A 26326-nucleotide genomic window follows, 5' to 3' on the forward strand; every position below is an offset into this window, starting at 1 on the left:
TTTCTTTAAAAAAAAAAAAAAAAGTAAATAAATTAAATTGCCAACAATGTGGCTGGGTTGGAAAAGTGGAGTAGCCATAACCAGGCTATTCTTAAAAAAAAAAAAAAAAAAAAAAAGTGGGAGGGGGACAATGAAATATAAACAAACAATGGCCAAAGGAAATTATCAGCATAACTGGTTACAATCTCAGGGCTGGAGGGGGTGGTGGAACTATCACAGCCTGTGCCACAAGAGGCGCCTGCCTACCTGATTTCAGCAAAAGCCAGGGTGCTGCTTCTTGCTGAGCATAGTCACCCCAACAGACTAACCCCCTACCCCCATTCCTGTCATTCCCTAATTAAGAGGAAGTGTGGGCAAGGAGAGTTCATCTGGGAATTTTCGGCTTCCCAACTTGCACACGTGCAGACCCAGCGGCAGCCCGCACCTCTAAGGTGGGCTGAACAAGGTATTGCTTGGCACAGAGGTCCAGTCTTCCCCTAAGGGCCATCAGTCATGGTGAGTTACTGGCTCATTATTTCTAGGGTTTGGGTTTCCACCTTTACTGCTTCTTCAGGATGTCTGCTCCCCAGAGCGGCCCTCTAAGTGTTGAGAGCCAACAGGACTGCCTGCTCAATTCCCTGGTTTTGAAGAAGGGGAACGATTCAAGGTTTCTTGCACTACCCTGATCCTCTGGGGAGGAAATGAATACCTTTGTGCTTTCTGAAAATGTCTGGAACCAGGGACCCCAGGCAGGAAAACATATAGAAGTGGGGACTTTCCTACCCAGACTGAAAATTTACAGACATCTGCAGGGAAGAAATTAGGCAAAAGAGGGGAATCTGAGTTTCCCACCTGAAAGGCTGAGCAAAGTGTTCCAGGGCCCTTCAGTGCCAGAAGCACAGGGAGATGTGGCTCCAGTACCAGCCACAGTGTTAAGGACAGTGGGAAGGACTCAGGGCTCAGCTACTGGAGTGATGAGATTTTCTGATTTCCATCTTTTCCTGCCAGCCTGCTGAAATCTATATCTCCTCCACGCCGTGCGCAAATATCATGACCAGCCCCGGCTCCTGCACCATGTCGTCACCCATATGCTGGTTCTCACAGGCCATCACCACAACAGCCTGCTTGCCGGGGATGCGCTTGGCCACATAGTTCTCATAGTACCGCCGGTTCATCTGTCTTGTCTCCAGTGTGGCCAGACCCTGGGGCCAGCTTCGCTCGTGGGCATTTTCTATCAGCTCGTTGACAATAGAGGCAGGACAGCCACTCTCCACCAGGGAGCGCTTGATCACAGCCTGGAGTACAGCGTCCGGGGTGGAGATCATCCCTCCCCAGCGGGTCACCCTAGCTGGCTGTAGGGAGTTCACCCACCTGTATGGAGGAAGATGGAGATGGTCATCCCAGCTCATCCTCTTTCTCGGCACTGCTTCTTTTCCCAATAGGAGTAACCACCCACTCTATGCTTAGCTTAACCCCATTCTCCCTCCCTCCTCCCTTCCATCCATCCATCCATCCATCCATCCATCCATCCATCCATCCATTGTTGGTTTAGAAACTACCCATCTTTCCCTAATTGGTCCCACCTGAGTCACCGGGTTACTCAATTAAACTCCGTGAGTGTATGGTCCCTCATATTTTTCTTAAAAATCCCAATAGTGCACACAGTGCCTAGAATGTACTAAGTGCTCAATAAATGTTTACTGAAGGAAGACGTTTTCCCTCTATACTGCGTCCCATACAGTACTACTTTCAGTGTGTGTACCGATTCGCCCTTAACACTCGAGTCTATGAGATGTAAGGACTCCAGAACTGAAAGGGACCTTAGACTTTGCTTGTTTACTTTGCTGCATTTTTAGAATACTTTTTCTGGGTTTACACCCTCTTTTCTTCTCTGGATTGTAAGCTACCTAAAGACAGACAATATCTGGTATTCCTTTTTGGCCCTCCTAGCACTCCACCGCCTTCAGTACAGAGCTCTCCATGCGGGACTCGCCTAACCCTGGAGGTAGGCATCCCTGGTAAGCTTTCCCTTCCGCCCACCCCCCAATAGGACTCACCTTCTCTCTGGCCCTGTCCCTCATCCCAACATCTGAAAAGTGGAGGCCCCAGCCCAGCCTTCTTATCCCCCTCCCTCTGCCACTCCTCTCTTCTTCCTCCCTTCAGGGCTCAGGGCCAGCATGGGGAGTAACTCCACATCCTGAGTGAAACTTACTCTAGGATCTCATTGTATTCAATAGTCTCCTCCAAGTTCTGAAGGTTGGGGTTGACGCTGCGGATTGCACGCATGTACGCCTTCAGCAGCTGAATGTCTCGCTTCTGTTGGAAGAAAAGAGAACCAGGGATGAAGGTTAAGGCAGAGAGCAGGTGAAAGACAAAAGTTTATCTGAGCATGAGGGCAACTGAGAGATTGGAGGAACAACCAGACTGTAAGCTTCAGGCAGGGATATGACTGTTTCATTCCCAGCTGTACCCCTGGGGCTTAGCAGAGTCCCTTCACAGAGAAGGCATTTGACAAGTAGCAGGTGAATGGCATGGAGGGGCTGAAGGGAGAAGAGCTCCAATCTGATTCCTGACCGAGCCAAAGGCACGGCATGTCCTCAGCCAGGTGTGTGAGCACAGGCACAGACCTGCAGCTCACGGTGCGCATCACCCACAAGCATGTGGTTATTTGCATATTGTGGACATGTTTTTCCCCATGTTCTCTGGGGCCTACCTGCTCTGCCAGCTGGTGTTTGTGTTCAGCTGAGGTCTTCTCCAGCTCTGCGATGCGTGTCTGCTGCTGCTGTACCACTGAGCGCAGGTGCTTAATGCAGTTGTGGTTTGGCAGCTCATCTTTGGGCATCTCCAGGCTGCCGCCCAGAGTGAAAAAGAGCACAGGAGCATTCGGTGGGGCAAAGGCAGAAACTTGCTGAGAGGGCATTCACCTACCCCAAATTTCTAACATTCATTCACTCCCTCTTAAAGTATTTACTTATTTTTAGAGAGAGGGGAAGGGAGGGAGGAGGAGTGCGAGAGAAACATCCATGGGTTGCTTCTCACACCCCCCAACCAGGGACCTGGCCTGCAACCCAGGTGTGGTGCCCTGACCAGCAATGGAACTGGTGACTTTCAGTTTGCAGGATGATGCCCAACCCACTGAGCTACTGCATTGGGCAGGGCTAACATTCATTCTTTTCTAACTTCAGTCCTCCCTCTTGCTTATTCTCTTCACACTCTCCTCCCCAGATCCCCTCTCACCCCTTTGCTACCTACTACCTCTGGGCTTTTTTCCCTCTCTAAGTCCATGTTTTATCTGCCACTCGGCTCTCCTTTCTTCCTACAGATTCTGCCTGTGCATTCACTCCTGAGAAGCCCTAGATTCACAGCCCTATCAGCATTTAATCAAATATTTCACACACCAAAGAAAGAAAAAATAGGGCAAGAGGAAATATGAGAAGGCTAGAAATTAAAGCAGTCAATCTGACAACAAAAAATAATACTGGACTTAAAGGGAAGAATCAAGTAAATCGAGTCTAGTGCTATCCACAGATTGCTGAATCGCTGTCTCCCTGATGTTCGAGCAAGACCAAAAAGATCATAGTTCGAAAAGCGGCATGAAAATGAAATCCTGGGGCAGGATGCCAGGGAGGCCAAGAGCACTCCCTGTCTACATGCACCTCAGCCAGAGGGCAGGGGATCCGGAGACGGACGGGGGCCCAAATGGGAAAGCCCTTATCCTGCGTCCATGTGGGGCAAAGAAGGGAAGGGGTCTCACCCGCAGCCCTGTTCACAGGTCACAGGCCGTTTTGGGTTGTGCTCACAGTCGCTGAGGTGAGACATTAGGTTGTCAAGCCGGACAACAGCACTGCAGCCAAACACAGCGTTGTCGCAGGCAATCTGCAGCTTTGACAACATGTTCCGCATGATCCGAGGTACTGGGCGTAGGTGGGCAACCGTCACTACGCTACGGTCCACCGGACACGTCTGCTGCTGAGAGAACCACTGGGTGATACAGGCATTGCAGAAAGCATGCTCGCAATGAGGTGCCTGGAGGGAGAGCAGGGCAAAAGGGCACAACAGAATTAGCAGGAGCTGAGAGCCTGTACATGGGAACTCGAAAAGCCAATCAAGCCTTTGAGCAGCCTCCAGGCCCAGAGGTCCCTGGCATCACAGCCAAGTACAGCTGCACTGTGGGTAAGCAAGGTATTATGGGGGACAGGCTTCAGGGGGGTTTCCTGTGTTTAAGATTCCAATTAGGTTGTGACATAAGACAAGTAACAATAAAGTTTATAGCAATAAGATATAAATAATACTCCAGGACAATAGGAGAGATGATATAAGGCAGTCAGTTATTAATTGCTGACGGGACTGCACACTCAGTAATTACCGAAGAAACCCAGAGGAGGGTGAGAACTTCCCGAGCTCGGTCAGTCAGGGCAGAGGACAGCATTCAATGCAGGTCTCGAATGATAACGGAGGCGGGGAACAGAGATTTACTAGCAAAAGTTCAATGTAAGAAAGCAAAACAGAACAAAAGCCCAAAACTCCTGGGGAGAGGTTAAAAGTCCTCTTTGTGTGGGCCCAAGTTCATACTTAATGAGGGATGCTTTGCCTCCAGTAGTCCCAATGGCCATGCCTACCCTCTGAAATGGGGCTGGTTTTTCACAGTTTCATAAAGATCACAATTCAGCCTCTTCCTTGATAACTCATGTAACCTCTACAGTTAATTTCCTCAAAGTGAGAGGATTCTCTGGCCTCTATGGAAACACTATCTGGCCTCCAGCATGGGACATACGTAATAAGCATTTAGTAGGTATTCATGAATGAATGAATGAACAAGTGCCTACTACGTCCCATATACTTTGCTAGGGACATACAATAAGAGAAAGACAGTTTCTGCCTTCAACGGACCACATACCAGAGACTGAACACAGAAGGTTTTGTGAGGAAAGAAGCCACTGTCAGTATCACCAATCTAACTGTCCGGTTTTTATTTTTCTCTCAAAGACAACCTTATGTCCCCCCAAAAATCTTACATTTGTCAACTTTTCCCCTATCTCTACAACCACTAACCCGGTTCAAATGATCATGTCTCATCTCTATTACTAAATATGTCTTCTAAATGGTCTCCCTCCTTCTACCTTGCCCACCCCTTTATGTTCCATTCTACCATTCTAGCCAGAGTGATCATTTAAAAAAACATACTAGATTATCTCACTCCCCTGCTTTCAACTTTACAATGGCTTCCCATTGTAGTTAACATAAATCCAAACCCCTGTTCAGGACCTGTCGAATTCTGCTTGACCCAGCCCCGCGCCTCTGCCCTCTCCTCACCTCATGCCACACTCCCAGCCCTGTGCTCGGGCTTTCTTCCTGTCCTCGTCCACACCCAGCTCATTCCCACCTCAGGACCTTTGCTTCTGCTGCTCTTTGCCTGAAATGCTCTTCTTCTAAATCTTAGCATGAATAGTCCCTTATTCAGATCTCAGCTCAACTGTCACCTCTTTTGTGACCATCTTAACTAAACCTGCCACCCCTACAGAAATACAGAGAATGAACTATCTTTCCATGGGAGAAAGGTGGGCAGATTTTTGTATTATATTCAAACGTGCGTGTACCTGTGCACACATACTGGAGGGACTCCAAGTGAACTAACAGATACCGATGAAGGGACTAGGTGGACTGGGACGAGGATGCAAGAGTACTCACTGGATACCTTTTTATACTGTTTTGATTTCTGAACCATATGAATTTATTACCTATTCAAAAAATAAACAAATATGATGTAGGGACATCAGCATCCCCGGCAGGGGCCTCCTGCCCTTGGAAATGTGGCTGCTAACCTGGCGCCACGAGGTCTGCCGGGCCTGCTCCTTGGAAAGTGAACCCTGATGTTGTGGGGGGGGCTTCTGACAGACAGTCAGCAACTGCCACTGACCTCCCACACACCTCACCTCAAATGACAGTGCCAGAAAACAGACAAGGCCCTGCCAGCGTGGGGAGGGAACGGACACACCCCTGACCTCCTGACAACACTGAGCTAGCTTGCTCCACTCCCAGTCAATCTGCTTCTAATAGCAGGAGGCTGCAAAGGCCTGGAAGACAGGAAAGGGATCCAGGGCAATCTGCCGACGGAATACAGGCTGGTGCGCATTCAACTTGGGCGTCTGTGCTCCTGCGGGTGGTGAGAACTGGACAGTAAGAAAAACTCAGAGGGTCAAGGAGCGCCAGGATGCACTGAGTTGTGTGAGCAGTGAGTGAGTGCAGAAGGGCCACAGGACTTCAGGGACAAGTGTCCCGGTCTGGAAAATGGGATACCTGTAGCTAGCCAGGAGTGGCAGAGGATGACCTGGTATTTGCAGAGTCCAGACAATAAGGACCATGCAGGATGATGACGATGTCCAAGGAACACAACTGTTAAGAATTCATCATCACAGAGGGCAGGGAGTATAAAGGGACCTAATGGTCATGGAAGAAACTACAATAAAGAGTAAATGAAAGAAAAGAATTCATTGCGTTCATTACACTTGCCTGTTAATCATGAGCTTCTCCTCCTACTTGCCCCAGGAAGACACACTGAGTCTGGTCTGGCAAGGCTGGTGGAGAAACGACCTACTGTGGGCGGCAGCCTTCACACCAAAGGCAGAGCACATGGCTGCCTCCAAAATTGGTCTCCCAGTGAGTCCCAGGAAGAAAATAGGTCAGTCCCTGCAGCTCCCCACTTACTATCTGTTAGGCAGTAGCAGGGCCTGCAGGAGACTGGCCGACTACCCAAAATACACCGTCACAATGCAGAGAGGACTCATCTGGAGAGTCCAGAAGTTCAGTCATGGGTGGGAAGTAAGAACCTAGCCAGGGACCCTGCAGAGGAAAGGAAGTCCTCAAGCTGCTGTCAAAAGACAAAAACAAACAACTGACCATTTTCCAGCAGAAAAATCGCAGTGACCTGAGAAGAAAATCTGCAGCACTGGACTTCTGTGCATCCACCTCTAGACAGACTCTGGAAGGGCCTGTTCCTCTCAGAGTCGCCACTGCCCCTCTGCCCCAAACCTCTACTCTGTATGTGTGTAAAGGGGGTCAGGAGGGCCATGGGGAGTCAGAACGGTGAGGTCCCCACTGGTCCCATTACCTATGAATACTTTCTGCTAGCTCCACTGTGGTCTACTGCCCCAGTAAACCTGCCATCAGACCGACTCACCTGGACTGGCTCCTCCAAGACGCCACTGCAAATAGGACAGATAAGATCTTCGTCAACATCCCCCTGGAAGCGGGTTACATCATACCCCATGTCTCATCACTGAAACCCAGGGCCTGGAAGGAACCACACAGGAAAAAAAGGCCAGTTCAGAAGAAGACTACAAACACGTGCCAACTTGAACTCATTGCTAAGACCCATTCATTTGCCCAACAATTATTATTGAGAGCCTACTATGTGCTAGTCATGTTGGAGGGGGAATGATGAGAAACTTCATTCTAATGCGAAAAGACACTACATAGCACGCGTTTAAAATATGAAGTGGTAAATGCTTTGATAGAGTAAGTATAGGACATTATGAAGGCAGGAGACGTAGATACCCAACCCAGGCTGAAAGACGATGGTGATCTGGAAGCTTCCTAGGACTAGGTGTCACCAACAGGACAAGCAAGTTAGCTAGGTGATGGGGACGGGGCAGGACAGGCAGTAGGCACATGAAGTAGCACATTCAAAGGCCCGGAAGTAAGCAGCATATGATGGGTTCGGGGAACGCTAAGTGTTCATGCTAACCTGAAGGGCACAAGGGAAGTAGTGTCTAAGTACACAAGGCTGGAGGCACACAGGGCCGGCCCTTAGAGAGCTTGGACTCCATCCAAACTGATCAATGTTTGTCTCACACATCAGTGTTTCTCTCCCTTTCTCCCTCCCTTCCCCTTTTTCTAGAAAAAAAAAATTTAAATGTTACTTTTAACTGGGAGCTTCCCAGCAACCAGAATAGAGTGGACATCTACTCTTTTACTTACCTAACATCTTATTGTCCAGTTTTTCCTTAGGAATCTTACCCATGTCCTAGTGGACATGTGACCCTACCCGGGACATTGAGCTGGGGGTACCTGGGACCTCTACAGGAGCTCACAGGGTAAGCTCTTTCCCCTGGGATTGCACAGCTGGTAGAATGTACAAATCAGAGTGGTTGGTAACCATCCCTGCCATTAAGGAGGTCAGCCTGCTCACAGAACGAAGCTGGCAGTAAAGAATGTAGAGCTAAGAGATCCGATTCAGATGAGATTCTTTGAGGTCCTGGGTTCAGCCACATGTAAAGCCACAATCAGCTTTTCAACATCAGTTACATGGACACATAAATTCTCTTATTATGTTTAGGCTGGTTTGAGCTGGGTTTTTGTCTCTTTCAAATGATAAAAATCCTGATGAATACACAAGCTTATGGGTACAAGAAATCACAAGGCTCCCTCTAGAACCACTTATCTGTCTTTATCCACTGTATACAGATCCCGTGACACTCGGTGACATTACTACAACTACACTGGCCTCCATGACCACCATTTCTCTATGTGCTTGTCCATCCATCTCTAAGCCCTTAAAGTTCAGGGCCTCGGGCTTACTAATAATCCCTTGCAATTGTCATGGTCAACCACCTTAGTCTGGCTACCGAAAATGCAAGCCAGACTGCAGTAGTTCAAGTTGTACAAGAGGTGAGAGAGAGAGACAGGACCTGGAAGTAACTCATCAAAAACTTGATTTTGGCCCTGGCTGGTATAGCTCAGTGGATTGAGCGCGGGCTGCGAACCAAAGGGTCACGGTTCAATCCCAGTCACGGCACATGACTGGGTTGTGGGCCCAGTCCCCAGTGGGGGCCATGTGAGAGGCAACCACACATTGATGCTTCTCTCCCCCCCTTCCCCTCTGTCTAAAAATAAATAAATAAATAAATAAATAAATAAATAAATAAATAAATAAAACATTTTTTTAAAAAGCCTAATTTTCTTGATTAAGAGAAAGACAACTAGCTAGAGGAAGACAGGAGTTTAGGGAGTGGGTTGTGTTGGAGTTGTGTTTCTTTGTGTTTTTTTTTTAATTTCAAAAATCTTTTATTGGCACAAAAATGAGAACTGTAAATCGGCACCAATTCACTGACACGCATACCACAGCACTGGCGTCATAAAGCTATGTCATCCCTCTTGCCGTTCCCCCCTTTCTGCCCACTTTCCTGGTTGTTGAAGGGGCTCGCAGACAAGTCACAAACCCAGCGACCTGACAGGACGGCACCAGGTGGGGTGTTTTTGTTTGTAAGACACGCGTGAGCACGTTTATGTACCAACAGGAAAGCACTAGTGAAGGGGAAAGATAAAGACAGGAGAGAATCTAATCACTGAGGCTGAGGTAGGTAGGGTGGTGATCTGGAATTCAGTTACACAGGAAGGGGGATGAAGCAGGAAAGGAAGAAGAAGGATAGAAAAAGAGGCCCATACAGATTTTTAAACATCATACCAGTAAACTTTTAAAAATCAGATAATCATTTATTCAAAAATACTTACTCATTTAAATCAACAATTAAAGTATAGTTAAGTGATTATGGTAATGAGCCCATTTGATGGAATAATATATTTATTTTAAGTGATGTTTCTGGGGATTATGCAATAACATAGTAATAGGTGGAAAAAAAGTAGGACACAAAATTAAATACAGATCTGTTTAAAAAACAAATACTGACAAATAATCCATATATAAAAAGAGTATAGAAGGAGGCCCTGGCCAGGTAGCTCAGTTGGTTAAAGCATCATCACAATACACCAAGGTTGTGGGTTTGATGCCAGGTCAGGGCACATACAAGAATCGACCAATGAACCCTGGCTGGTGTGGCTCAGTGGACTGAGTCATGGCCTATGAATCAAAGGGTCACTGGTTCAATTCCCAGCCAGGGCACATACCTGGTCTGCAGGCCAGATCCCCAGTAGGGGATGCATGAGAGGCAAACACGCACTGATGTTTCTCTCCCTCTCTCTCCCACTCCCTTCCCTTCTCTCTAAAAATAAATAAAATATTTGTTTAAAAATTGGAAAAAAAAGAATCAACCAATGAATGCATGAGTGGAACAACAAATTGATGTTCCTTTCTGCCTCTCTCAAAACCAATACATTTTAAAAAGAAAAGAGATCAGAAGGAAATATCAAAATGTTAACAGTGGTTTATTTGGATGTATAACCAAGGATAATGTTCTTCTATTTTTAATTACCAAATATTTCAATGAGCATACATTTTGTAAAAAATCCTAATTCAATTTGTCTTACACAAATACAGAAAAATAATTTTTAAAAATTTAGAAATTACACCCTGGCTGGTGTAGCTCAGTGGATTGAGCATGGACCTGTGAACCAGATAATTGCGGTTCGATTCCCAGTCAGGGCACATGCCTGGGTTGCAAGCCAGTTCCCTGCAGGCCAGTTCCCAGCAGGGGACACATGAGAAGCCACCATACATTGATGTTTCTCTCCCTCTCTCCTTCCCTTCCCCCTCTAAAGATAAATAAATAAAAAAATCTAAAAAAAATAAATAAATACATAAAAGCTTTAAAAATAAATAAATAAATAAATAAATAAATAAATAAATAAATTTAGAAATTACTAGTCCTGGCTGGTGTAGCTCAGTGGATTGAACACGGGCCTGTGAAGCAAAGCATTGCTGGTTCGATTCCCAGTCAGGGCACATGCCTGGGTTGCAGGCCAGGTCCCCAGTAGGGGACACATGAGAGGCAACCGCACATTGATGTTTCTCTCCCTCTCTTTCTCCCTCATTTCCCTTCTTTCTAAAAAAAAAAAAAAAAAAAAAATTTAGAAACTATTTGAGAAAAAATACAGGAATGCTTTTACTTTTGAAGTACAGGAATAAAAGACGGCAGAATTGATCATACTCAGAAGTTTTCCCATTGACCGGGTTAAGACAGTCTTATTTTTGCCTTTAGAGTTAGAATGGGCCATAGACATGATCCAGTTTAACATCCCAGGGCCGAATCCTGTAGATAGGACCCAACAGTCAGCCGCACGGTGCCCAGACACTCCTGGGAAAAGTCAACACAGGGTATAGAAAGAGCACAGATGAGAAGTATTCAGCCCAGACACACTTCTCTCATATCATTCTAGAATGCCTGTGTCCTTCTAAAATAAAGTACCCAGAGTTCCACAAGTGGACTGTCCAATATGGACAGACTGGGACTCTTACCTTCTGTCCTCTCTACTTCAATGAATGCAACCTAAGACTGGTTACTGCTGTTCCAGATGATAGCTACCGCCATTCTTGTAGTACAGACACCAGGCTGGGCAGAAGGGGCAGGGGTAAGAGAGAAAGTCACGAAGAGGGGCTCTCTGAGATGCTTCTATTTTTTTTTAAGATTTTATTTTTATTTATTTTTAGAGGGAGGGAGAAAGAGAGGGAGAGAAACATCAATGAGTGGTTGCCTCTCACATGGCCCCCACTGGGGACCTGGCCCACAACCCAGGCATGTGCCCTGACTGGGAATCGAACTGGCAATGCTTTAGTTCGCAGCCCGTGCTCAATCCACTGAGCTACACCAGCCAGGGCTGAGACGGCTTCTAAATGAAAGCAAATATACCTCCAAATATCTGTAATTCATCTATTGAACTGCTAACTATACAATACCTACCTCAATTAAATAAACAGATTGTACTTTAGTTTCTGTTCAATAGCTACAAAATCACAGGGAAAAAATATGGCTGCCTTTAAAATGTACCAGGTATGAAGACTGCCAAGACGTACTGTTAAGAGAAAAAAGCTAAGATATGGAATGGTAAACATAAAGGATGCCACCATGAGCACAAAAAACTATGTACGTGTACATGCTTACATATGCATAGAACTCTCCAGAAGAATAGAGAGGAAATTACCTATAGTGGTTGCTGCTGAGGAGGGGTAACTAAGGAACAGAGGAGGAAAATTTTAATATCCTTAATTATCCCTTTGTGCCTTTTCTTTTTTTTTTAAAGATTTTTATTTATTTATTTTTAGAGAAAGGAAAGAAAGGAGAAAGAGAGAGAAAAACATCAATGTGTAGTTGCTTTTTGCACGCCCCCCACTGGGGAACTGGCCCACAACCCAGGCGCATGCCCTGACTAGGAATTGAACCAGTGACCCTTTGGTCTGTAAGCCAGCACTCAATCCACTTAGCACACCAGCTGGGGCCTTTGTGCCTTTTCTTTTAGTACTCACCAGAGTAAATGCCTATTGATTTTAGAGAGGGGGAAGGAAGGGAGAGGGAGAGAAACTTCAAGTTTGCCTCTCCCATGCACCCTAACCCAGGACCAAACCCAAAACTCCAGCATGTGCCCCGACCAGGAATGGAAACCACAATCTTTCAGTTTATAGGGTAACACGGCAATCACCTGAGCCACACCAGCCAGGGCTCTTTGTGCCTTTTTTAAAGATTCCCAGTGTGAGCCCTGTCTGGTAGCTCAGTGAGCTGGGCATCAGCCACAAGCTGAACAGGTCAGGGCCTGTGCCTGGGCTGTGGAACAGGTCCCCGCTGGCAGGCGTGTGAGAAGCAACTGCTCGATGTTTCTCTCCCTCTCTTTCTAAAAATAAATAAATAAAATCTTAAAAAAAAAAAAGATTTTCAGTGTGACAGCCCTGGCTGGTATGGCTCTTAGCTGGAGCCTTGTCCTGTAAACTGAAAGGACGCAGATTCAGTCCCTGGTCAGTAGGGGCATGTATGGGAGACAACCAATTGTCTCTCTCCCCCTACCTTCCTCTCTCTCTAAAAACAATGAAAAAATGTCCTCAGGTGAGGATAAAAAACTAACAAAATAAAAAAAGAATACAGTTGTGTGTATTCACTATTCAAATAAATAATCTGTAATTACCCTAAATTGAGAAAGTATTAAGATTAAAACAAAAATCTAAAATATCCATGTAATGTTATATATCATATATGTAATATATCACACATGACATACATATAACATGTAATATAGCAAGGTCTAGAAACAATGAACTCTTTTTAAAAAAGATTTTATTATTTATTTTTAGAGAGGGGAAGGGAGGGAGGACAGACAGAAACATCAGTGTGTGGTTGCCTCTTGTTCGCACCCCCACTGGGGACCTTACCCTGCAACCCAGGCACGTGCCTTGACTGGGAATCGAATTGGCAACCTTTTGGTTCGCAGCCCGCCCTCAATCCACTGAGCTACACCAGCCAGGGTGAAACAATGTACTCTTGCAAGAAAAAGCTGATCAAATTGGATTACAACAAAAAAGTAGGGAATATCCCCCCAAAAAAGTACATATAGTTTTACCTAGCACTCATTTCCAGGAACTTAGCCTAAGGACATAATTACACAAGGGTATAAAACCAGTATACCGGGTAGTTTATCTAATCATTGTTTATAATAGAAAAAAGATAACAAAATCCTGCAAATATCCAGCAGAATTCCTTATATCCAGAAAATGAGATACCATGTTTATTAATAACATTATTATATAATTAATTAACATTTATGTACATTACATATGCTATGGTGTCATTTATTAAATAGTATATTTATATTTATGTGTGAACACATTTATATTGGATAGCATCTAGAAGGATGTACATTAAAGAGGCTGTCTCTAAATGTACTTATAATAATTTGAATTTCACTCAGGTTTTTTTTAAAGATTTTATTTATTTAGCCTTAGAGGGGAAGGGAAGGAGAGGGAGAGAAATATCAATGTGTGGTTGCCTCTTGTGCATCCCCCACTGGGAACTGGCCTGCAACCCAGGCATGTGCCCTGACTGGGAATTGAACCAAGGTTGTTTGGTTCCCAGGCCCATACTCAATCCACTGAGCTACACCAGCCAGGGCTCACTCAGTTTTTCTTTATTGGTTTTCCCTACTTTTTCTACAATGATCATGTTTTACTTATACAATTAAATAATAATTAAGTCAACATTTATTAAGCATTATATGCTAGGCACTACCCTAAGCATTTCTTATATATTACCTTATCTAATTCTTACAACTCTATGAGTTACTCTGTGAAGCAGGGACTCTCATTGTCCATATTTTACAGATGAATAACAGTGACAAAGGTTAGACAATTTGTCCAAAACCACAGAGCTAGTGAGTGCTTCAGCATATTCAAACCCAGGAAGACTGGCTCCAGAGTCTAATCTTTTAACCAGTGATAATGTGCCTCTCAAACTGAGAAATGCAAATTGCAAAAATATAGTATGGTCCAATTTTTTTTTATTATTTTATTTTTCGAGAGAGGGGAAGGGAAAGAGAAAGAGTGGGAGAGAAATATCAATGTATGGTTGCCTCCTATGTGTCCCCTGCTGGGAACTGGCCTGCAACCCAGGCATGTGTCCTGACTGGGAATCGAACCGCGATACTCTGGTTCACAGGTCCGCGCTCAATCCACTGAGCCACGCCAGCCAGGGCCAATTTTTATAAAATTAAAAATAAAAAGTAACATACATAGTGTGCACATTTTAAAAATCTAGAAGCTGAGATTATGCTTTCAATATAGATTATATATTTCTGCAGGGTTTAATTTCTTTTTTTATAAACTTATTTTATTTTTTAAAAAGATTTTATTTATTTATTTTTAGAGGGGAAGGGAAGGACAGAGGGAGAGAAATATCAATGTATGGTTGCCTCTTGTGTGTCTCCTGCTGAGAAACGGCCTGCAACCCAGGCATGTGCCCTGACTGGGAATCGAACCGTGGTTGTTTGGTCTGCAGGCCCATGCTCAATCCACTGAGCTACACCAGCCAGGGCTAGGATTTAATTTCTTTAAGAAAATCAGTTATCATTAGAGCAGGAGGCAAAATGAAAGTAACATTATCCTGCCCTGGTTGGTATAGCTCAGTGGATTGAGCACCGGGCTGCAAACCAAAGGGTTGCCAGTTCAATTCCCATTCAGGACACATGCCTGGGTTGTGGGCCAGGTCCCCAGTAGGGGTGCACAAAAGGCAACCACACATTAATGTTTCTCTCCCTTTTTCTCCCTCCTTCCCCTCTCTAAAAATAAATAAATAACCTCCTTTAAAAAATCTTTAAAAATAAAAACATTAAAAAAGTAAAGAAATCAAACATCCTGAACTATGTAACTGTTTTAAGTTTTGTAAGCATTTATTTGAGCCAAATTGACAACATATGCCAGGGAGGGAGATCTCAAATCCTCCCACAACTACGTACGTTCTAAAGTGTTCTACAAGCCCCATGATTCTCAGATTCAGCGTATAAAACAAAAATAAGTAAATTAGGTGTTCTGGCTTTACCACTAACTGACCTTGCTCTCTTTGGGCAACTCTTTTGACTTTTTAAGTGAAAGGAAAGAGTCTTTTTATTTAAGCAGTAGAATCCTTAGACTGAAGTCACATCTCCTCATAGAGAACTGAGTTCTTAGGAACTAATTTTCCTCATCTTTGAAATGAGGGAATGGGCTACACTCCCTCTAAGTTTTTGTTCAATTCCAAAACGCTGGATTTACTTCCGAGGATTTTAAAACTAGGCTTCTTTAGTATTGTAAAGTGAAACCATTTTAATGGATTCAGTTTACAACAGAATCTAGAGGATATACAATTCTTCAAGAATTCATCTAATACCTAGGGGGGTAGGTTGGGCAGGGAGAGTAATGGGGGGGAAATGGGGACAACTGTAAATGAACAATAAAAAATAAATAAAAAGAATTCATCTGATACCTAAAATGAGGCAGCCAGGACCTATCACCTGGTTACCAGCACCAAATACTATTTGTGTGATTACCTGGAATCTCATCTTCACCCTACAGACACAGCTCCCATGACAGGAGAGACAAAGAAAAGAACTGGAAAGCATAATCCTTGTCAAATGGAAGTGTAGGCTTGAGCCCACTGAGTGAGTATCCAGCATAAGCACATAAAAAGACATGAAATTTACTAAGCAATTTACCAATAGGTAAAAGTTAATTCCTTCCTTCCCTCCCTCCCTCCCTCCTTCTCTCTCTCTCTCTCTCTCTCACACACACACAACCAGTGCCTCCCCCCCACCCCCTTCTCAGGCACTGCTCTCTTGGGGAACATACCCATGCCTTTCTCCCTTCTCCTTCCCCCAGACACAGAACCTTTGCCTTTCACTCTCCTAAGTTACGAGGGCCCTCCTTTTGCCTATGTAACTTGTTTCCTGAGCCCATGAGGCCCAGCTGGCTCACTTCTTCCTACCTTTGTGTATGACTTTCTAAATCAACTTTCTTCTTCGATTGGAAAAAGAACACTGAGGCATAAAAATACAAAGAACAACAGACTTATGTGGGCCAATCTTGTAAAGATTTATGCAGAAAGGAGTTTTAAGGGACAAGTTTTCAAGAGCAGAAGCAACCCAAAATGGCAGAGAAGAGGGTTGAAGCCTGGAATGGGATTCTGAATCAAGGCTCTTTACCTTCCAAGTGTTGGGGGGCAGGTTCCCTGTTCACAAGGCTCCAACCCCCTGATGCCTCCACTCAGTGCCACTCAGGAGAGGCTCCCAGTAACCCATCTTGTTGGCTATTCTCCAACTGAGTCTTCCTTCCCAGAGTAAGTTCTATCACCAAAGGGATGGGTGTGATGTCACAATCAGGAGCACTCTATTAATAGGAACAAGGAAGAAAAAGGTGAGTCAGGGTAAGGACCTCCACTTGGCGGTAAGACTGGTCAGACTCAGATCTGGCAGTTGGGTGCGAAGGATGAGACAACTCATTAAGGTTTCTATGCTAGGTATACAGGACTCCCGCCTACAGAGCGAAACCTTTGGCTAAGGGATCACATGCATGGCCCGGGGGGTTCAAACATACCTGAGATGGAGAAAAAAGGACAAGAAGAAAGGCAGAAAAGGGGAGAAGTGTGAAGTCCACAGTTTCTTTTATTTGTGCAAATAACTACCAGTATAAGATTCTAGATTTGTGGTTATACAATGCCTAGATCCACGATACCTTAAACGCACAGTATGATGCTTTCATATTTCCAAAGTGCTTTCATGTAAAAAGAATTCTGGTCCTATCCTCCAATTCGAAAATACTATTTCATTAGGAGAAGATACTCAAGAATGTTGGTAGAGATGCAATTCAACTTCCCAAGTGAGAACAACAATATTTGTGAGGGGATCAGGCTTTAAAAAAAGCAGTAAAATGGGAAATTATTCCAAGGTAGCAACTGAGAAGGTTAGAGGTAGCAGTATGATCAGGCTCAAGAGACACTCATTACTAAAAGGATGAAACCAAGCAGAGGGAGACAAGGTTTTGAACGCAGAGTGCTGAGAGATCAATTCAACACAATGCAGAACAGCCGCCATCCAAACTCCTTTCCTCACCCCCACACGTCTGTCAATAGATTAAGGGCTGCATGAGGAAGATATAGGATGATGATGATTTTGATACATAAAACAGGGACCATTTCGTCTTCTGAGTCTGGTACACATACTCCTTCCTCGACTACGCTCATCAGCCACAACACCTTCAGTGTGCTATTTTTAAACTAATCAGAGATAAAGGTGCAATGCCAGACCACACATTCTCTTCCCTGTGGTTGGGGGATGGGAGTAAGATGATATGTTTCTCCCCATCCATAATACAAAGGAGGGTATAAAGCTTCTTCCACTTTGACAACACGGTACTGCCCAGCACCCTGGCATATGCGCCATACCTCAAGAAATGCCTCTAGGAACCAGTGCTGCTGGCTCCACTCAGTCCTCTTCTAGTGACAAGTTTCAGACTTAGAAAGTAAACAGTTGCTCATGCTGGGGAAGTTAATCCTACTTCAATGCTCCCTCGGCCATAACAAAACAGGATTTTTTCAACTGAGAGGAGGACCAGGAGTCAGGAGATTTAGCTTCTGGTCCCAGGGTGTCAACTGTATGACTTTCAGCAAGCCATGTAACCCTTCTGTCAAGCAGGGGAAATGATTACCTGCCTTCTACCTTACATGTTGTCCTGAAAAATCAAATGGCATAATAAATGTGAAAGCATACTAATACTGCTATTCTCAGGCAAGGTATTTGTAGTAACGGAATGCAAAATAAATTTAGAGTACTGAGGACCAGTAAAGAAATGCTTGAAAGAAGCTTGTTTCTTCTTTTCAATTACTGGGAACCAGGCCCAGCCACAAGTCAGCCGGACACACAGGGTATTTACATTATTGCATCACTCAGATTTGCTACCACTAGTCTACTTGGGCGAAAACTATCAGCCAGCAGCTTACTGTCCCATTGTCAGATTCTAAAACCACCTGTACAGTAAGGGATTAGACTATCACTATCACGGCCCAGTCCCCAAGAACAGTGCTCAGTGATCCCAAGAGCCAAATTTGCTATTGGGCAGAAAAAAGTCAGCTTCTGAATGGGGACAAGGCCTTTGAGTCCCTCAGGCAAAACACCCTCACCCCTCTTAGCTTTCTGCTCCTTCTTCAGACCCCTCCTCCCCATTTCTCTATTTTCCATGTCCTACATTGGAGAAGGCTTTCCGGTGTGTGAAGCCTGCAAAGAGGGCTTGGCCGCAAACTCAGGGCAGGGATGTAAGGAATGTGAGATTCCTTCATGGAAGGGTAGGAGGGGGAGAAGGGGGAAGGAATGGAAGAGGAAGACAAGGCTGCCAAAGACAAGGCATGGGAGAGGAGCCAAGCTATGGCGCTTAGAGGGCGGGGGTTCAGGTTCCACCACCCCTGCTGGGGCTAGCCCCCAGAATGCTCTCTTCTCCCAACCCGTCAATCACTGCCCATTTAAACACCACGATGTTCACCCAGGTCCCCTCCTCCTTGTCCTCCAGCCCGCGCAGGCACCCTCCCGCATTTCTTAAGGCTCCAATGGAGTTCCCCAACAATCCACCCTCCTGCACCCCATTTTCACCTCCCGACTCCTCCTATGGCTGCTCCCTTCCTCCATTTTTCATCTTTACTCCCACCCCTTATCCTGCCCTCCAATATCTCGAACCCCGGCTCCAATACCTGGGACATCGCCCCCTCCCTTCCCACACCCTCTTTTAGGTGTGAGCCCGCGCAGGCGCAGTACGCACCGCCCTGGAAGCGGCCTGGACTTTCCGTACCCCAGCCGGGTAGTAGCTGAGGCCGCAGCCGCCACGGGACAGCCCCGGTGCCGTGTCTCAGCCTTTCCTGGGAGGGGAAGGGGAAGGGAAGGAGAGGGAGAAAGGTTCCAACCACTCGGAGCTGTTGAGACAGTCTTTTACCCCGCCCACCGCTGCTACGCAACGCGGGCGGAAGCTCGTCACCAAACCCGCCTCTTTGTTTTAACTCAGACGTAGGCTGGAAGCTACTGGCGGCCAACGAAAAGGGAGGAAAGCTAGCCAGGCCTCCGCTATAGACCGGAAGTCTTTGTGGTCCCAACAAGGACTATATAGCTATTCGGAGGGAGGACTCTATACTCCCCTGTGGGAACGTCAGGGGCGAATTCTAGGGCTGGCTTCCCTGAGGGGCGAGACTTCGCTTTGGAGGGGCGCACGTGTCCTGTGTCCTGGGGCTAATGCGGTGTGGTACGAGATCGTCTCGAGTTGACTGGCCTGCAGTGTGACCTGCCACCTGCCAGGACCCTCTGTGTTTTCCAGAGACGTGCTCAGCGTCCCAGAGCCTTCCGACCCTATGACTCATAGTCATGGGAGTGGATTCTGTGTCAATAAGGCAACCAACGCTTGGGGAATGGGGCAGTATCTGATCGCAAAGCTTTGATCTAGGGTGTCCAGTGGGTTGCCTCTTTCCCTACTAGCCGTACTCCTGCCGTATACATCGGCTGTCTGATCGCTCATAGAATTCCCTGAAACACCTAAGAGGAGAGAAGGGAGCTTAAATGTCCCTCTTTCTGGGTTTGATTTCCTTAGAATGCAGCACTTCGGTTGGGGGTGGGCGGAAGAGAATCTGAGCTCCGAGGAAAGTCCATGGGGAGCCTTAAAGCGCTATAGAGGAAAGTAAGGGATTAATTAATTAATTAAGCAGCGAAGGCATCACAATTAAACGACCTCTTAGGCTGATCCGATATTAAGTAGTATTTGCTATGGATATTCACAAAACATTGTAATGCACATATATGTGCATTTGTTTTATGTGTATTTGGCTTATGCACAACATCACTGAGCTGGCTACCTTTTGTTGACCAGCAAGTTCCAAAAGGAACTAAAGGTTCAGGTCTCTTCTTTTCAGTCATCTGGGAGTTGGGGGCTAAGATCAGTGAGATTACAGCATTGGGAACAAGTGCGTTTACAATTGTGAGAGGGACTAATGCAAATGTTGCTCTCTACCCAAGGTCCCATTTCTTCCAAGGGGCCGAGTCTGCCTATTGTCTGTGATGTGAATGCCACTTTTGGAAACCCTGACCAATCTAGATAGTGTGTTAGTGATGAAGGACCCCAAACCAGGAAAAAAGATGAGGGTTAAAGCAGTGGGAGAAGAGTAAACTGCTTGCCGCATGCTATGCACTGCTTTTAATTTCCATTTGCTTGTCTGCAAAACTACATATTTAAGAATTGTCAGGAAAGAAATGAAGCGCTGTGTCAGGTTTCAAACTTTTGTCTGCAAGATTCCAAAACCCTTGGTCCTTTCTGCACTGTGTCACATCTAGGAGAGAAACAAAATATTAGGTCCTAATCAGGGGTGGAAAATTCATTTTCACGGAGGGCCACATCAGCCTCACGGTTGCCTTTCAAGGGCCGAAGTAATTTTAGGACTGTATAAATGTAACTACTCCTTAACTGTTATGGAGTTGAAATTACATTCGACCCTTTGAAGGTAACCGCGAGGCTGATGTGGTCCCCAGTGAAAATGAGTTTGACACCCCTGTCCTAAGAGCATTCTCCCTGTCAAGTAAAGAAAAATTGGAACCCGAGGCGTCCCCTGGTGGTCTATGTTTCTCATTGCTAAGGCCATTAGTTCTCAGCCTCTCTGAATACCGGGAATACTCCCCCTTCGCGGCGCTTGAATCTCGGGTCCGGATTGGCTGGGTAGAGCCAGAGGCGGAGCGCTCCAATGCGGTGCTGATTGGTTGAAGGGGGCTATGGGGAACTTCCGGGAAGGCTCGCACTCCCTAGTTCCAATGAGCTGCATCCGGCGGCAGTGGGGCATGTAGCTCCCCCTGCGGGTAGTTCGGCAGCATACACTGTCCTGCCGACTGCCTGGGTGGGTGGTGGGCTGTGGGTGGGGGAGGGGATGGACCGAGTCCTGGCTGGTCCGTATGAGGGTTCGGGAAGGTTTGGAGACTAAGGTTCTATTCCCTGGCTCTGCACCGGGTTCCTTACCCACCTCTCCGTCGGCTCCCCCAACTCGTGGCTTGAGACTGAAAGAGCATCTCGGGAAGGGGCATTCCAGCCCCGAAGCAGCCTATCCAGAGACACCCAAATTCTGATCTTGAAGTTGGAGGCCCCCAGGGAAGTTCGTTTCTAACCTTTTAGAAGAGTAAGAGGGTTTGAGGCTGCCTGACCCCAGCCGATTGTGGTAGGTAGATCTTGGAAAGTGGAGCATGGGGGCGAACGCTCCAAGCATTGAGCCTTCATCCTCTTTTCCCCTTTCTAGTGGGGTGCTGAGGCTGTGGCAGCATGACGACAGAGACCTTCGTGAAGGATATCAAGCCCGGGCTCAAGAATCTGAACCTCATCTTCATTGTGCTGGAGACAGGTGGCTATGCTGGGGCAGTGGGCCCTCTGGGGGCGGGGGGATTCTCAGGGTTGGGGGGCTGATGGGGAAAAAATATCACCTCCGTTTTTAACTTGCTCCCTGGGTGGCAGGACGCACCCTAAGACATGGCTCATGCCCAGTTGCTCTCCTAGACCCCAGCCCAGATAGTTGCAGTGAGATGTAGGGTAGATGGAATCTCACCAGATCCAAGCCTCCGGTGCCACAAGGGCCTCTTTCAAAGCATTCAGGGCCCTCTCCATGGTGCAGCCCCTCCATTCCCCACCCCAGCCTACCCCAGAGATTTGGCTTTATCCTGTTTGTACAACTTCCCCTCATCCCATCAATATATCTAGATCTCACCCTTCTGACCATTCCTCTGGCCGTTTATCTATTCCCACCAGGCCGAGTGACCAAGACAAAGGATGGCCACGAGGTTCGGACCTGCAAAGTGGCAGACAAAACAGGCAGCATCAATATCTCTGTCTGGGATGACGTGGGCAACCTGATCCAACCTGGGGACATTATCCGACTTACCAAAGGGTAAGCTAGCTGGTGACCCTTGGTTGTCCAAGAGCAGTAACAGTCAGAAGGGTGGGTTACAGCCCCAGTAACTCTTCTGAGTACTCTGAGTCCTGCTTTTTGTACCCCCACAGGTACGCTTCAGTGTTCAAAGGCTGTCTGACGCTGTACACTGGCCGTGGGGGTGATCTTCAGAAGATTGGAGAGTAAGTGCTGGCTTGGGGATTGGGATGTTAGAAGCAGCAGGCCAAGAGAGTAAGTTCAAAGTTTGTAAGAAAGGAGGCAGCATAAGGGTGTGCAGTTATGTCCCATATCTGGACCTTTCTGAGGCCTCCAGCAGTGGTCCAAAGGATGGGCCTGAGGCTGTGGCCACCTTCTCCCCTTGCAGATTCTGTATGGTTTACTCCGAGGTTCCTAATTTCAGTGAGCCAAACCCAGAGTACAGTGCCCAGCAGGCACCCAACAAAACGGTGAGTCCCACAGCCATGATGTGGGGGAGGGCGGGTCCAGTCAAGAAGCATGGTAGGAAGCAAGGTCTGAGTGTAATTTGTGCCTTCAGGTGCAGAACGACAGCAGCTCTACCGCTCCCCAGCCTACCGCTGGACCCCCTGCTGCGTCTCCAGGTAAAACCTGCTCCCTTCCATCCACTGGACCACCTAGCTCCCCTACTCTCCCAAACCTGGAGAGATGTACAGCCCTCACTGATTTTCCAAATCTCTCTTCTCTCAGTGTATACCCTTCCACCCAGATCTCCCAGTTCTTTTGCAAGATTTGGGGATCTGTTTCCAACACTGACAGAGCCCTGGCACCCTTTGGCCACTACCACTCAAAGGCAAAAATGAGAACAGATTGTCCCCAAAGATTGTACTCCTTCGTCGTAGCTTGTTTCTGCCTGCTGCTTCTCTGGCAGACCTTGCCCTTTCCTTCGTTACCCATTATACAGCGTTACTGCCATGACTCCACACAGAGCCCACACCACACAGCTTTCTAGCACTAAATAGTCCCTTTGGGAGACCACCACTCTGCTTGAAACTAAAGGCCCCAGTCCTAGGCCTTGGAATTGTGATTCTTCCACCTCATGCACTTCAAGCCCCTGCTTTTTTGATCTCTTGAAAAATTGACACCTTTCTGCAGATCATCAGCTTTTAATTAGAATCGCTCACCAACACCACCTCCTTTGTCTGGTGGGGGCCTCTCCTCAGGAAACTGGTTTTTACTGCTCTGTTCTCCCTCTGGGTCATCTCTCAACTGACCCAACTGCTCCCTGAGTGTGTGGCTCTCTTTGGCCTCAGAGCCGTGCGTGAGGTTTCTCCCCATGACACTAGTCTCCAGACTGTCTCTACCCTTCCTCAGTTTGTGTCTGCATCCCCAGTTACCACGGTGTCAGAATTTGTGTCAGAACCCCCAGGGGTCATGTGTTTGGGGGGGAAACACCATGAAATAGTGACATTTAATTCCACCACAAAAATTAACATCCATGATTTCAACTGGAAATACGACCATTACATATTTTCAGGTCTCCATAAAAATATTTTAATTAGGTACATTTAAGCCTATTTGTCCCGATATTCATTTGCCAGGTGTTTATCCACTTTGTCTTCTGCCAGTAGATACAAAAGGCTTACCAAAATAAAACATGTCTGGTATCAACAGTGACCTTCTATATGCTCTCCATTTTCCTGTGAATCGGGGAAACGGTATTATTATTCTTCAGTTCTGGCAGAGCAGGGTTCAACAGGAATGTCACCGGAGAAGCACTAGCCTATGACTTCCACTCTGTTTAGGGTTCATAGTGCCCTATGAATGGGAGAGATAGGCAAGCTGCCTTCATTCAACAAACTTTTTTTTTTTAATTTTTAGAGAAAGGAGAGAGAGAGAGAAACATCAGTGTGTGGTTGCCTCTCGCACACCCCCTACTGGGGACCTGGCCGGGAACCTAGGCATGTGCCCTCACTGGGAATTGAACTGGCAACCCTTTGGTTTACAAGCTGTCTCTTAATCCACTGAGCTACACCAGCCAGGGCAACAAACTTTACTTTTTAATTTATTTTTAGAGAGAGGGGAAGGGAGGGAGGAGAGGGAGAGAAACGTCAATGTGTGGTTGCCTCTGGTGCACTGGGAACCTGGCCCTCAACCCAAGCATGTGCCCTGACTGGGAATTGAACCTGTGACACCCCCCAGGCCTTCAGGCAAGTGCTCAATCCACTGAGCTGCACCAGCCAGGGCCATTTAACAAACTTTTATAGATGAGGGATGCCAAGGATTAAAACACAGTACCTGCCTTTAGGAGCTTGTCATGTATGAAGGAGAGTCACACAGACGATGATTGTAATACACTGTAAGTGCAAGGATAAATGATAGTGATATGTGCAATTATGGGGAAGTCATCCCACACATCTGGCTTCCATCACACATTTAAAATACAATGATACTGCCCTGGCTGGTGTGGCTCAGTGGATTGAGCATGGGCCTGTGAAACAAAGGGTCGCCGGTTCGATTCCCAGTCAGGGCGCATGCCTGGGTTGCAGGCCGGGTCCCCAAGTTGGGGACACATGGGAGGCAACCACACATTGATGTTTCAATCCCACTCTTTTTCCTTCCCCTCTGTCTAAAAAATAAATCAATAAAATATTAAAAATAAAATAAAATAAAATACAATGATATTATTGATATTTGGGGTGAGGTAAGAGTATATGTAATAATTATTTTGCTTATTCTAATCCATACTTTCCAAAATGAACGTGTATCATTGTGGTACACTCCGTACCTTTTTTTTAAACAGAGAGAGTTTATTTAGAAAGTTAGAGGTAGTAAAAGTGAGCTCTAGAACAAATGGGCTAAGGAAACAAGTTGCAGAGGCAAAAGAAGGGCCTTGCCGCTGAGAAAGTGCCCTGGGAAAGAAGATCCAAGCAGATGTGCTCTAGGGAGAGAGAGAAAGCATGCTTTCTGATGTTTTAATTTTTTTTTTAATTTATTTTTTTGGCCCTGGCTGGTGTAGCTCATGGATTGAGTGCCCGCCTGTGAACCAAAAAGGTCACCAGTTTGATTGCCAGTCAGGGCACATGCCTGGGTTGTGGGCCAGGTCCCCAGTTGGGGGTGTGCAAGAGGCCACGGATCACACATCAACATTCTCCCTTCCCCTCTTTCTAAAAATAAATAAATAAATAAATAAATTTTTAAAATAAATGTAAAGAAAAAAATCCTTCTAATAACACAGACACTTCAGGCCCTTCCCCTTCCCATGCCTATGAAATTTTAGTCACTTTTGGTAAAGGGGCATTTTGTCAGAGGTCCCTGAGCCTAGAACTTAATAGCTGTAGGTCCAACTCCCAATGATGCAGAGATGAAGAAAAGAAAAACACTGAGCTGCAGGTCACGCAGCACCTTACAGAATGACCGAGCCTTCCCTGGGGCCGCGGGGAAGGGCGTGCTCCCCACACTGTTCGCATCTGGCCCAGTGGCGTCAGTGTGCAGCTGTGCGTGACCGAAGGCTCCTCCTCCCTGGGTCTGGGAGGCGGCCCTGGGGATGGACCCCTCTCCTACCTTAGTTCTCTGATTCCTGTGTTTCTTCCCCTCTCCCCACTCCTAGCCTCTGAGAGCCAGAACGGGAATGGACTGACGGCCTCACCTGGTCCTGGTGGTGGCCCACACGCCCCTCACACTCCTCCCCACCCCCCCAGCACCCGGATTACCCGGAGCCAGCCCAACCACACAGCTGCTGGCCCTCCTGGTTCTTCCAACAACCCTGTCAGTAACGGCAAAGAAACCCGGAGGAGCAGCAAGAGATAGCAAGATATTCTTCCTCGAGTCCCACCACTGACCACAACCCAAGTGTCTGCTAAAGAACACAGCCTTCTACTGGGCTGCTGGTTTGTGGGTGGGAAGAGGTAGGTAGCAGTATTTTAGTCACTAAACTTCACTGAAGGGTGGTGAGAAGTGGCCTTATCCACCCTAAGCCCATACTCTCCCCTTGTCCAGCTGAAGCTGCCTGTGCCCTGGAATTTGGGGCCTGTGCCTGCCTTTCTTCCTCTTTAGAAGCAACAGTTACGGTCTCTTTCTTCTTCATGTGTGACGTGGAAGTTTAATTGAATCCCTTTTTCTCAATAAATGTTACCACTCTGTACTGGACTCCTTTGCTTTTTGTGGGAAAAATGAAGAGGTTAGCACCTGGACGTTTGGGAACGTGGTGTGTCCCTGGGAGGTGGAGAGGAGCCTGGTCACCAGTAAGGAGGCTTAGG

The 26326-nt window shown here is 46.5% G+C and overlaps 2 protein-coding genes across 8 annotated transcripts; one reads left to right on the plus strand and one right to left on the minus strand.

Annotated features, from left to right (window-relative positions):
- Positions 1 to 97: 97 nt before the first annotated feature.
- Positions 98 to 19137, minus strand: RNF41 (ring finger protein 41). Of its 4 annotated transcripts, XM_053662297.1 has the most exons (8): positions 18968 to 19137; positions 16366 to 16549; positions 11171 to 11264; positions 7157 to 7269; positions 3734 to 4005; positions 2693 to 2828; positions 2192 to 2295; positions 98 to 1350 (listed from the first exon to the last, which is right to left on the minus strand). In XM_053662297.1, the coding sequence occupies exons 4-8, from the start codon at positions 7244 to 7246 to the stop codon at positions 999 to 1001; spliced, it is 954 nt and encodes a 317-aa protein (XP_053518272.1). In that variant the 5' UTR covers positions 7247 to 7269; positions 11171 to 11264; positions 16366 to 16549; positions 18968 to 19137; the 3' UTR covers positions 98 to 998. The 4 variants fall into 4 exon arrangements, with proteins under 4 accessions (XP_053518272.1, XP_036989184.1, XP_036989183.1 ...); XM_037133289.2 differs by lacking the exon at positions 11171 to 11264 and having other exon boundaries at positions 18998 to 19137; XM_037133288.2 differs by lacking the exon at positions 11171 to 11264.
- Positions 19138 to 19339: 202 nt separating this feature from the next.
- Positions 19340 to 26211, plus strand: NABP2 (nucleic acid binding protein 2). Of its 4 annotated transcripts, none has more exons than XM_037133274.2 (7): positions 19340 to 19441; positions 21468 to 21569; positions 21971 to 22109; positions 22223 to 22294; positions 22477 to 22558; positions 22648 to 22711; positions 25678 to 26211. In XM_037133274.2, exons 2-7 carry the CDS (start codon positions 21491 to 21493, stop codon positions 25875 to 25877), a joined length of 636 nt encoding a protein of 211 aa, XP_036989169.1. In that variant the 5' UTR covers positions 19340 to 19441; positions 21468 to 21490; the 3' UTR covers positions 25878 to 26211. The 4 variants fall into 4 exon arrangements, with proteins under 4 accessions (XP_036989169.1, XP_036989170.1, XP_036989167.1 ...); XM_037133275.2 differs by lacking the exon at positions 19340 to 19441 and adding an exon at positions 19489 to 19586; XM_037133272.2 differs by lacking the exon at positions 19340 to 19441 and adding an exon at positions 20979 to 21074.
- Positions 26212 to 26326: the final 115 nt, after the last annotated feature.

Source organism: Artibeus jamaicensis, unplaced genomic scaffold (assembly GCF_021234435.1).
Source record: "Artibeus jamaicensis isolate MK-2021 breed Jamaican fruit bat unplaced genomic scaffold, CSHL_Jam_final contig_233, whole genome shotgun sequence".
Taxonomy (NCBI): Eukaryota; Metazoa; Chordata; class Mammalia; order Chiroptera; family Phyllostomidae; genus Artibeus; species Artibeus jamaicensis.